General features: G+C 43.4%; 1 protein-coding gene across 2 annotated transcripts in view; it reads left to right on the top strand.

The window, feature by feature from the left end:
• LOC122565502 (small conductance calcium-activated potassium channel protein 2-like) overlaps positions 1 to 12669 on the top strand; it is a 107910-nt gene extending 95241 nt beyond the window's left edge. For both annotated transcript variants that reach the window (XM_043721542.2, XM_087975911.1), the window contains exons 8-9: positions 5562 to 5631; positions 6859 to 12669. In XM_043721542.2, the coding sequence (XP_043577477.2) occupies positions 5562 to 5631; positions 6859 to 7143 (355 nt within the window). In that variant the 3' untranslated portion in view covers positions 7144 to 12669. The remainder of the gene's footprint in view (positions 1 to 5561; positions 5632 to 6858) is intronic.
• The last annotated feature ends 335 nt before the right edge of the window (positions 12670 to 13004 follow it).

Raw genomic sequence — 13004 nt, 5'->3', positions numbered from 1 at the left:
AACCAGACCAGGTTTTAAACGATGCTGGTTGAGAGATAAGTATTGGCCCAGGACACCAATATTTCTTCCAAATACCTGTATACTCTGGAGTAGTTAATATCTACCCAGGAGGGGACACACTTCAAATCTAATGGAGTGTCAGACTGCACTGTCTACTCAGTTTTCTCAAGTACGATGTGAGCTCCTGAACATCTCACTCTGAGGTAAGGGTACTGGCTACTGAGCTACGGTTAATACAACTGACTTACTCTTCATGTGCTACAGCCACAGAGTGTGCAAGAAAAGTGCTAATGAAATTGGTGCTTTGGCTCCCATATTGTCAGCACCAGTACATTGAATAGAGTGTTCAGTAAAAACAGGGTCCTGAGTTGGAGGGTAGGGGAACCCTTAGGATGTCTGTACTTTGCATTTCAGTCCATCCTCTTGTGCAACACCCTAACCAAGGCTCACAACCCAAGCTCCAGTCTAGTACAGGCCTTTCCTGTTCCCTCCCCACATCATTGGAGAACCTGGTCTCCCTTTGATTGCGCAAGGTTAAGAAGCTTCAAACTCAGAGGCTGAAAGATTCGTGTGAGAGGGGTTGGATAATTGTTATTTGTTGTATGTTCCTTTATCCCTGTGTCTTATCGTATTAATTCTGTGATGTGTTTTTGTCCTTTTTTTTTCTGTTCTGTTTCGCTAACTCAATGCAGAGGCCAGAAGTAAGTTGTGTTTGATTTTATAATCTTCCCTTTCCTTTTGCGTGGGGATGGGGTGCGATGTTTAGGAGCCTGTGTGTGGTAGGTGGGCTGTAGGAACCAGTCAGAGAGCTATGGCTGTAACGTCACATTCCTCGGTCCCTCTTAGCTGGACCATATTCAATGATTAGTGGCTCTGCCTTGGGGAAAAAGCAAGTTCCTCAGAAATACCAACTTGTTCCTGACTAAATCCAAACCTGAAGGAAAACTGAAAGTTTTAAATTGAATTCAAAGAAATGAAAGGGAAATGGGAACTACAATCTTGGACAGGGGAGGGAGGCAGAGAGTACCTAATGAGATGGTCTGTGGTACAACCATACTAACTCAGACATGGTTCCTACAGGCCTGAGGACAGGGGTGCATTTCCAATGATATCTCTCCGATGGAGTAGTGGTGGAAAGGGGTAATTTTTGATATTGACTTTGCCAAACTTTATGTTCCCAGTTCTGAATCCCAGTCACTCCGACACCCTATTCCATTAGGTCTCCCCTCTGCTTTAAGGTTTTTCAGTTTGAACTCAGCTCCTTAATTAAAGGGTGAACCAAGTGGTGAGCAGTCCATTTCACAGACAGCCATTCAGTCACACTCAGCACTGATGATAAACTCTCAATAGTCACTAATATGGAAGGTAAGTGCATCATAACTGAGCATTATCGATGTTCCCAGGCACTGAAATCCCATTGATCTTCAGTCTAAGCAAGACACTTTGTTTCCAATTTTAACCATGAATTTGAAATGTACAAAGGAGTTTGAGAGATTGGGATTGGAGGGGACAGTTTGAATGAGTGTAATGGGTGAACAGCCTGTACCATACTGGAATTGTATAATCTGTAATTCTCTTCATCTGGAAATTGGATAGTCTTAGCATCAATGTCCCTGAGTGACTAAGGATCCCAGGGTGTAAATGGGAGCCCTGTGCTCTATAGTAAATTTCCCTTTTTAAGCAATTCTTCATCAGGACAGAGCAGGCTAACACTTAATCTTGCAAAACACTGGGAAAGTGGTGTTTTAATTTGACAGAGACCTCTCTCTCACTGCCCAACGTGTACGTATACAATTAGCAGAGATAGCACAGTCAGAATCTGAGTCTTCTTAGAGCTGTGACCTGAATTAATCTGAGTTTTCATCTTCCAAACCGACACCTCAGTCCATGTTCCACACACAGACACTTCTCCCATTATCCCTGTGAGGAACTCTTCTAGAAAGGTACAGTGGGTACGTCCATTAACCAGGCCTAACCTCCTCAGAAAGTGTTGGAGAAACTCAGCAGGTCTGGCAGCATCTGTGAGAGAGAAACAGAGTTACTATTTCGAGTCCGATATGACTCTTCTTTGGAATTAAATGGCGTTGGAAACTTTTCTTAAACTTTTGACAAGCAGAGGAGGACCAAGAGAGCAGCTGATGTAGAAACCCAAAGCAAAAGAGAAAAGCAGATGTAAAGTGGATATAAATTTAACAAGTGAAAGGGAAAAAATGGGTCATTTCAAGTGAGAGCAAATTGACAAGATACAAGCTCATCGTGGCTAGGGGAGGGGGAGGTCAGTTTCTGAAGTTCTGCAGCCACAAGGAAGCTCCTGTCACATTCCCAGCAGACATCTGTTGTTTTTGCTTGATCCAGTACATCCTCCGATATGGAGGTCCTGGCACATGTGTCTCTTGGATAACTTCACTCACCTCACCACTCCCCTCTACATCCCCCACCTGTTCCAGAAAGCACAGGTTAGAGGGAGACTTCCCATGGGAAACCTGCAGGAATTCAACTCATTAACCTTTGTTGAAAAGAGGCACAAACACAATCTTTTTTGCATTGTGTTCATCAGAACTGGCATACAATCAATTAAACATTGAGAAGGAATACCAATTTACACAGTATGAGAAGGTGCTGATTGGTGGGATTTTGGTTGGCATGGTGACAAGGCAGGAACTGTTAACTGTCAATTGTAGCTGATTAAAATCATGCTGGGCTGATAGATCTGATTGGTCAGGGTGTTGTCATGGGCAGCATAGCAGGAATGCAGATGTGCTGCTGCTACCGGACAGCATTGACTCAATAATCCTGACTGTGCTGAAGACATACACCAGAAATCAGTTGAAGATTAGTGCTCAGACTCACCATGTGATTCATTTGTGTGTGCTAGAGGCTTCATATATTCACATACAGGGCCCTGTTCTTTGTAGGTAAAATAAATTTGTTCACAAACCCTTTTCAATGAGGAAGGGTTATGGAGACTGCCTATCCCTACTGCCTTCCCCATGGCAATGTCCTGACTAATCAAAATCCATCTGCCTGATTTGAGATTAATGAGTTAAGATACAGTTAATGCCTTCTGTGTCATCATGCCAACTATGGTCTAACCAATCAGCATCCTGTTCTCATGCTATATAAATTGGTGTTACCTTTATGCCTTCTTAAATCCACATTTTGATAAGACAAGAACCTTTGATTTTATGTATCTTTTTAGCAACGTTTAAGTTCTGTACCAAATGTATATGGATAAGTAGCTGAAAGAGCAAAGATTGATAAATCGAGAAATGAGGAAGGAAACTTTCACAGAACCCACTAAGCCGAAGACAATGAGGTCAGATGGAATGTCTGTCCAATGTTACTGTCCATCACACTCAGTGGGACATTACAACAGACCATTGACACTATCCACACTGCCCCTCATGTACTCACTCCACGGGTAATTGGATAGGTCTTTAAGAAACATGGTGAGGTGCTGCTTTTTCTTATACAGTATAGTTCAACTTAATCAAATATCCCTTCAGCTCCTCAATAAAACATTTAGAATACATCTTGTATGATCTAGACTTTACTAGCACATAATAATTTTCCATTACTTACATAAAAGAGGAAGTTAGCCCGTGCCACTACAGGAGATTACTGTGAGACTGAAACAGGAAATTCATGATTCCAGCAAGAAGTTTCCAGTTTTTGTTAAATTAGAGAAAAGAAAAACCAGGATCTGGTTGGGGCCACCAGGTGAGGGAAGGAACAGAGTGCAAAGTTGTGATATATTGATCAGGAAAATGCGTTGGGAACCTCAAAGATTACCCGTCAGTCTTGTCTCAGGTCTGACGAGGAAGGTTTCAGAAAAACACAGAGTTTGTCAAGTTTGTACTTTAGAAATTTCTGAATGACCTGTTTCAAAAACCAGCAGCAAAACACCAAATGCAAACCGGATGGCACGAGGGAAATGAGACGGTCCAGATTGTTCTTAACGTTTTCTAAGCTGTTTACATTTTCCAGTGGTGTACTCGCCTTGCCATTATTGAAAGTTTTTGGAGAAGATATGTAAGATAAGAACCCCATTAAAAGACTTGCCTCTGTCTTAAAGATAAAAAAAAATGATATTCTTGGCATGTACATTGAATGCTTAGCTGTCTATTTCCTTCAATATTTCTCCCTGAGATGTGGATGCTGACAAAAACATTGGCATTTCTTGCCGGTCTCTAATTATTGCCTTTGAGGTAGTGATAGCGAAGGGCTGCCTTCTTGAACCGTTGTAGTTTCTCTGTTGACAATAGAGTTGGTAGGGAATTTGCACTATTTGACCCAGAAATAATAAATCTCTCCTTAACCAACTCTATTCCAAGAAGATTAGAACACAGAAGCAGGAATAGACCATTCAGCCTCTCAAGGCTACCCTGCTATTTAATAAGATCATCCATCCCATCCTAGCCCAATTTCCTTTGATTTCGCCAGTGCTTAAAGATTTATTGATTTAAGGAGAATAATCCCAGTTTCTCAATGTTCCTGAATTCCCTCGGCCCAGCTGTATTCTAGTAATCCTCCTTCACATCCTTCCTAAAGTATGATGCCAGATTCAAATGCAGTGAGGCCATGCCATTGGGTTCATAAAGACTTAGAATGTGTGCGTGGCTTTCACAGAGCCAAGGATTTGGTGTGTATTTTGAACAGGCTTATTTGCATGTCCTGTTATCTTCAAAGTCATCTCTTGTTGTATTTGCTGATGCTGGAAATTCACTTGGAATCGATTCAATAACAAAGGCAGCAAAGCCTTGTTATAATGAGGTTATCGATCTTTCAGAGCAGTCCATCAGAGCAGATGGGGACACAGCATCCCTTTACCCAGAGTGTGGGGAGAGTGTGACATTCGTTCCCCCTCCTCCCCCACACAGGGAGTGTTTGAGGTGAATAATATTGATAGATTTTAGGGGCAGCTGGATAAACATGATGGAGAAATAGAAGGATAAGGTGGAATGAGATGAAGAAGGGATGGGAGGAAGGTGGTGAGGAACTGGAACTTTCTCACAGAGCAGATGATCTGAGTGGGCAATTCCTGTGTTTGTATTGGGACTAGTATGGCTCAATAGGAATTGGGTTGAGTTGAGTACTACAAGTTTACTACAAATTCTGATTGGAAAGACAGGAGGGCAGACAGTTCACCAGGAAAATCAAGTGTGAATAGAAGGAATGTTGAATTTATCAACTCGCATGATCTGATGCTGTCGAATACATGTACAGCCTACCCTATCTGACCCAGTCTAAAAGGATTCTCACTTCTCACCCAATCATCTCTTGTCATAGTGGGTCATTCTGTGACCCCGACGCCTGTGTTGTTGAGCGCAGAGTGGACACTGTCCAACTCTTCAAACTTTAATGCCACATCCTAGGCATAGAAACAGTTAATCAATCTTTCAGGAAAGGTAAACATCATGAAATCCTCAACTAGCTCTCAACTGCTTGTGTCTGGGCCAGATGCTGCTTGCTGCCTGTGTCTGTAGTTTTCTTTTCGTCATTTCTGCATGGCTACAATGAGAGTTTTTTGATGTAAAATTAATGCTGCGTTTCCCACACAGATTAAGAGGTGTTAAAATGGAGCAGAGGAAGTTAAATGACCAAGCAAATACACTGGTGGATCTGGCCAAGGTTGGTATCACACTGAACTGCACAAGAAATAGGGGGAAGTCAAGCAAATATCTTGGACAATTGTGGAGTAGCCAACTCTGAATGTGCCCATTCCTGGAGATTTCATCACAGGATCTCCACCCGCAAACCCCTGCTATTGGTCAGCTGACATGCCCATCGCCATGGTGCCCTGGTCTGACCACAGCCAGTTGAAAAGCAAACAGACTCGTCACACCTGGTTACATGAACCTTCCCTATCAGTCTAGCAGCCTCCATTTCCACATCTGATCATCCAATACATACCTTTTTTTTAAATGCTCCTATGATTTTTCTGGTGCGTGTTGCTTTCAGCAGTTTCCTGGACATTAATCTTGAATTCCAACATTGGGGCAAATTGAAAGGTTAGCAGTTCCTAGTCTACAAGGCTGGGGTGAGTGTCACTGATCGCGCTCAACTCCCGGATCAGAGATGAAGCTGATTGTGGGGGTGCTACATAACAGAGGTTACAATAAGCCTGAACATTTCTGTTCCAGTGAGGGGTTAAACAAATTGTGCAGGCTTTCTGATGAATTTCTGCACGTTTCTTGCTGCAGTGTTGGAGCGAGTGGGATAGGGGCTGACTAGCAATGATTGTGAGAATGAGGGCAGGATTGGTTTTGGTTCTGAGACCCCTCCCTTGTTAGGCTAAGGTGTCAGCACCCAGTGTCTGCTCATCCACAGGGATGTGTCACCATGGAGGGGAGTAGGGGAAGCCCAATCTAGTTCAGTCCAGTACCTTTGAGAGAGGAGGAAAGACCCTCACTCTTCCAGCCCATGTCACCGGCTTACATCTCCACTATCTAGACAAAACATGGAATGTTCTGGAGGAAATGCCTCGGTCTCTGTCTCATTGGTCCCCTATCATCCTGAAAGAATGAAGGGGTTGGTGACTAGTAACAATGACCAGTCTTGAACAGAATTAGCTCTCAAGCCCAGTCTGTGTCTGTATGTCAATCCAGTCCCACATCCATGTTTTTGATTCTTTACTGAAGTGGCCAAGCAGTTACAGTCAAGCTCCTGGGTCAGAAAGAAGGCCCAAAAGGGGGCAAATCAATAAAATCGAATCTGGGCGGATGTGGAGGATGCTCCCAGGGAGGGTGGAACAGGAGATCATTGGGAATCATAAGGTCTAAGGTCTCTGGATCTTCTTGAGCGTGTTCCATGCACAGTGTCCCTTTGACGTTGTTTGTGTGTGTTCCCTGTTGACAGACACAGAACGTGATGTACGACATCCTGTCGGAGCTGCAGGAGAAGAATGAAGACTTGGAGAAAAGGATTGTGACGCTGGAGACCAAACTGGACTCACTAACTGTCAGCCTGCAGGCATTGCCGGCACTGATCACCCAGGCAGTTGGCCAACAGCAGCGTGACCTCTTTGAGACTCACATGCACAGGTTTAAACCGGTGACTTACAGCTCAGAGAAGTCATGGACGCCAAGCCGAAGGCGCCGCTCCCCATCGACAGCACCACATACATCTTCTGACAGTAGCTAGGGGCCTTTCAGAAGTCGATGATCTGATCTCACTTGGCCATTGTATGGCTTACAATGTTAGCTTTTTTCTATAAAGCCATCTCTAATTTATAAGTTTGGTTTTAGGATACCAGAGTGAAGCTGCAGGTTACCATTAATATTTAAAAGGGTAAAGCAGCTCCCTAGGCTTTTGCCAAGGGGTTCGGGGCCAGTATATCTAGGTTGAAGCCATCTCCCTCAAGCATTGTCTTTTCCAACCCTCCCCTCCCACCCACCCACTAATACAGCCAAGTTCTGGTGACCTGCATTGAGTGTTGTACTCTCTGAGCAAGATCACCCCAGTCTGCAGCTCAGGATACTATCTGAGAATTAAATAGTTTAATTCTCTATTAAGCTACACGATTCAATAGAGAAAAGATTAGAGAAGGATCGTGGGAAGATCCTGTTATTCCACAGGCTCTGGAATACTTCTCACTTCCTGCTGAGGAATTGATTCTCTTTATCGGGGTGAATGCTGGTTAACAGGTAATGGCCACACAGACAGTCTGTGAGCACGATGCTGTCTCTACATCACCCAAATAGCTTGTGCTCAAGTACTTCTGGTAGTTCCCACTATAGTCAGAGAGAATCTTGGAATGGTGCTTGTTTACTACATGACCATGTCCAAGTTGTAGCCTGAGATGAAGCAGCAGTGGGCACTGAAGTCTCCCTCAGCAGACCTTCAGCCAGAGGGTAATGGTGATCCAAAACTGCTCCCCCCAGTCATGAAACAATGACCAAGCTCTGCCTTGTGGAGGATGAGGAACTACCAGGATAGGGCTGTGATGGTGTGACCCCCTGCAGCCTCTCAACAGGCTGGATTTGCAACAACTTTCATTAATATAATGTCTTTAATGTCGTGAGATATAGCAAGATGCTTTACTGGAGAGATCCAAATGAAAGTTGACACCAAGCCTCATGAGGATAGGTCGTTAAAGGTTTGCTCAAAGGCATAGGGTTTGCAGAGTCTCAGGACAGAGTAGAGAGAGCTGGAGAGGCTGGGGGAGGGAATATTAGAGTTTAGGGAGCATGCAGCTGAAAGCACAGCTGCTAACGGTGGAGTGATGGAAATCAGGATGATGCAGGATGCCACAATTTGAGGAGAGAAGAGACCTTGGAGGGTTGTGAGCTTCAGGAGATTACGTAGAAAGGGAGTTAGGGTTATATGAAAATAAGGATGAGAATTTAAACATTGAGGTGTTATTGAGCTAGCAGCGAATGCAGATCTGTAGAGGGGATGGGTGAACAGGATTTGGTGTGATGCATGAATAGTGACTTGGAGTATTACCAACTGCCTGCCCACAACTGGCATGTGCTGGGGGTGAAACTGGTCTTCGGTGACTGTGAAGTCACAGTCTATTTGACACCATGTCTGATTCCCAGCTTTACACTGTGTGCTATTATTGCAAACTGATTTCATCCCAATTGACAGATGAAAAGTAGGAAATGAGATTGGGCATTAGGCACAGTTTGGAGTTCAGGTCGTTGATGATGTGTTTATCTTGGACAAAGTCGATTTTTAAATATTGCTGAATTTTGCCATTTACCCCACAAGGATGGTGTAGTGGCTCATTGGTTAGCACTGCTGCCTCACTGCGCCAGGGACCTGGCTTCAATTCCACCCTTGGGTGACTATGTGAAGTTTGCACATTCTCCAAGTGCATGTGTGGGTTTTCTCCCACAGTCAAAAGATGGGCAGGTTAAGTGGATTCACCACACTAAATTGCCCAGAGTGCCCAGGGATGTGCAGGTTAAATGGATTAGCCATGAGAAATACAGGGTTACAGGTTTGGGTGGGATGCTGCTCAAAGGGTCAGTGTGGACTTGGTGGACCAAATGGCCAGTTTTTACACTGTAAGGAATCTATGAACCCCAAGATGTTAATAAGATCAAAAAATAGTAAGTATGATTTAGCGATGCTGGTGTTGGACTGGGGTGGACAAAGTTAAAAATCACACAACACCACGTTATAGTCCAACAGGTTTAATTGGAAGCACTAGCTTTCGGAGTGCTGCTCCTTCATCAGGGGGCTGTGGAGAATGAGACCCACATCCCAAGAATAAATGTTTCATGTTGACATCTTTAGGACAGCCAAAGGTCTGGTCTAGTCAGTGATTGCGAAAAGTAACATAATTTAATGGAAGTCACCAGCTTGTGGGTGACCTATTGGGTGACTGAACTGTCCCAAATGACAGGGGCTTTTGGGAGGAATAATTTCAGAGATTCTCTGGGAGAGCACAAGGAGAATATTGCTTTTTATAAAGTCAGTCACTTTTTAAAAGAAAACATTTTATTCAGGAAAATCTAAATTTAGCACAAGTGAAGAGGGTCGGTTGTAGGTCACTGGCTTCATTCTGCCACAGGTACCAAATCAATGTTCGAAAGAAAGACAGAAATTAAGTTTGTGCTCCAGGTCAAATGACATGCTTAAAATAGCCAGTTCCTCCACTCGAGAAATGTTCACTATCCCTCACAACCAGTTCCCAGCCCCACCTCCATTACATACACCTACAAACCCCTACCCACCACCCACCCATTACTACACTCATCAACAAACCCCATAAAACACTCACTTGTCCACTCACACTGAAGTTAAATTAAAATTATACCATTGGTCCCATTCTTTCCAACTTCTACCACACCCCATTTCCCTTCCCTGTACTGTACCCTTCACCTTCTCCACTCCCACCTATCCTCCTTCCCACCCTTCACAAGTATCAGCCCCTTATCCTACCTCCTCCACCTCATTCTGCCCAATTTCTGGCTTCCATAGCCTTATCTCCATCTCCCCATCCCTACCCTTCCAACAGCCTACCCCTTCATTCCCCCTCCTCCTCCCTGCCTCTGCCTTCCATGCCTCTAATCTACCGCTTCCTCCCGCCCTCTCCCTCCCATCCCTCCACACTCTCTCTCCCTCCTGTCCTTTCCCTCCCCTTCTCTCCTTCCCCCTCCCATCCCTTCACTCTCTCTCCCACCTCTCTGCCTCCCCATCCCAGTCCTTGCATTGCCTCCTTTCCTCCATACCGTCCCCCCAGCCTAACCCTCTATCACCTGATGAAAGAGCGACACTCTGAAAGCTAGTGTGCTTCCAAATAAACCTGTTGGACTATAACCTGGTGTTGTGTGATTTTTAACTTTGTACACCCCAGTCCAACACCGGCATCTCCAAATCATGCCTAAAATTTCCATAATGCTGACCTTTTCCTTTGCTTGCCCCGACCCCTCATCTTGTACTGACCTTTCACCCCCTAACTCCCAACCTGCACTTTGACCCTCTCAGTAACCCCTCCCCTTGTGCAAACATGCTGCCACCTCCATTGTCTCCAACCCAGCTGCCAATTATTTCAATGTGAACAAATCAAAACTCAAATTGGCCTGTTGACATGTCGATTGTAAACCAATAGGGGATTGGGTTAATTTGATGCTTCCTTAAAATGTGTCAATGCTCATTTAAAATCCCAGATGTCTCTATAACTGGCTTGGTGTTTTCAGTGCTTTAGCTGAGAACATGTGAGATGATTAAAGTTCTTAACCCATTGCATTGACAAATTCTCCTCCCCCCAACCTCTTAGACATTTTAAAGTTCTCAGTTCTTTGATTTAAAAACTAACCTCAAACCAAATTTGATATAGAACTTAACCCTCCCCCCCCCCACAACCACAATATTCCCTAAAGGACCAGATCTGGAGTTGTCACACCACACCTGTACCCTCAGCAAATGGTCTAGCAGAGTCCAGTTTGGAATAACATCACCGAGATTATGGTGCAGACTCCCCCGGGGTTGGATTCTGAAAAGAGAAAGATAGAAAGGGAAAGGGTAGGTTGTTGTGAAGTTTCTTTACATTGTGCTGAAGCAGCCAACAACAATTTGCATTTGTTTAGGTAAATAAAACGAAAAACTGCAGATGCTGGAGATTTGAGTTCAAAACAGAAATTGTTGGAGAAACTCAGCAGGTCTGGCAGCATCTATGGAGAGACTAACAGAGTTAATGTTTTGAGTCCAGTGTCCCTTCTTCCTAATAGAAAATTTTCTAACAGGAATATACAGGGTTACTGCAGAAGGGATGTTCCCGATGACTGGGCAGTCCAGAACCAGAATATAATGTAGGCCATTTAAGACTGAGAGGAGGAGAAGTGTGCTCACCCAGGCGGTGATGAACCTGTGGAATTCTCTGCCACAGAAAGGGGTTAAGGACAAAACACTGAATGTTTTTAAGGGGAAGGTGGATATAGTTCTTAGGCGTAAAGGGATCAAAGGTTATGGGGGAGAAAGTGGAACCGGGGTACTGAGTTGGATGATAATGTTGAATGATAGAGCAGGCTTGAAGGGCCGAATGGCCACCTTCTGCTCCTATTTTCTAGATTTTCTATATCTATCAATCTTAAGCCTTTTTTCAAATCAAAACATTGTTGGAGTGGAAGCTAACGTCGATAAGTTAACACTGGAAGTGATAGGTGAATGGTATTTGTTGCAAATTAGGAGATGAGCAGCAGAATTTCAGATAGATTAGTTTTAGGAAGATTTCAAATTGGGAGGGCAGCCACGAAATGCATGTAGAATAGTCAAGGGGAAACCAAGGCAGAGGTGAAGTTTTCAGCAGTTGAAGAGCTGAGGCCAGTGTAGAGTTGGCCACTGTGAGGGAGATGGGAATTAGTCGTCCAGGGGATAGAGAGGGTGTGGGATAGGAGGCTGAGCTCTGAGTTGTTTAGGACACCAAGATGTCAAACAATCTGGTTCAGCCTGAGACATTTGCCAGGGAGAGGGGGTGGAGGTGATTAGTTTGTAGTGGAACCATTCCTTACATTACAATAAGCACTAGTCTCTAGTTTCTAATCACTTTGGGAGTGGCCAGTGCTGTGACATCATTGTTGGACTATAGAGAAGCTAAGTTCAAATTAAATCAGGATCACTGAATTCAATCAAAAAAGTGAAATTTGGAAATGGACAGCTGGTCTTTGTAAAAATGACCATGATGCTGTCAGATTGTCTTAAGTACCCAACTAGTTCACTTTGGAGAAGGAAATCTGCCATCCTTTCCTACTCTGAGATTTTATGTAACTTTCCAGGTCCACAGAAACAGAGTTGGCACTGGACTACCTTCTGAAGGGGTGTACTATCAGACCCATATAATCAGACCTAGTCAGCCACCCATAAAAGTGAGTAACTTAAAAAAGGATTCGTTTTCAAACTAGATAATTCCCTGAAAACCAAGGTCCTCATATCAAGTCCCCTTGTGCATAATCTTCCAACAATTTTTATTATCCCACTGTCATAGTGGCAGGTAAGTGGTTAAAGCCACAACAATTAACATTGGTTTAGCTTTTAATTGTAAAATCACTAGAGGTTCGGAGAGTGACTGGCGTTGAGACCTCTGAAAGTGGTGTCCATGCACTGTGTAAAAATTGTGAAATTACCATTGAATGTACATTTTTTAATTGTTTGCTTGTTTTCTTGAGTTTTAACAAAGTTCAAAATAAAAATCTTTTTTTTTACTTATTTTCTTCAAAACGAACTGGGATCTTTGATGGATGCAACATTTCTACTTGAATATTCTAATATAAATCCTGAAAATCTTGGCTTTTTAAAGTAGCAATAACATTAGCCATCCTTTATTTACTCATCTTACAGAATTTATCTTGCACCAAAAATCAAAAAAATGTTTCTTGGATTTTTACAAAACAGCAGCTAGACATTGGTTGTGTGAAATATTAGCATCTGTTCATTAATTCCACCTTCTAGTCTATAACTTTCTCTGTTCAAGATTCATCTTATTTTATCTACATTCTTTTTCATTGTAGCCCTCTAGAATGTTCCTGCTCCATCTGAATTTGAAAGCCTTTTCT

Source organism: Chiloscyllium plagiosum, unplaced genomic scaffold (assembly GCF_037043375.1).
Source record: "Chiloscyllium plagiosum isolate Xiang-an unplaced genomic scaffold, Cpla_swu_hap1 HiC_scaffold_28, whole genome shotgun sequence".
Taxonomy (NCBI): domain Eukaryota; kingdom Metazoa; phylum Chordata; class Chondrichthyes; order Orectolobiformes; family Hemiscylliidae; genus Chiloscyllium; species Chiloscyllium plagiosum.
Note: the sequence above shows the minus strand (reverse complement) of the source record. Positions and strands in the feature narration are given on the sequence as shown.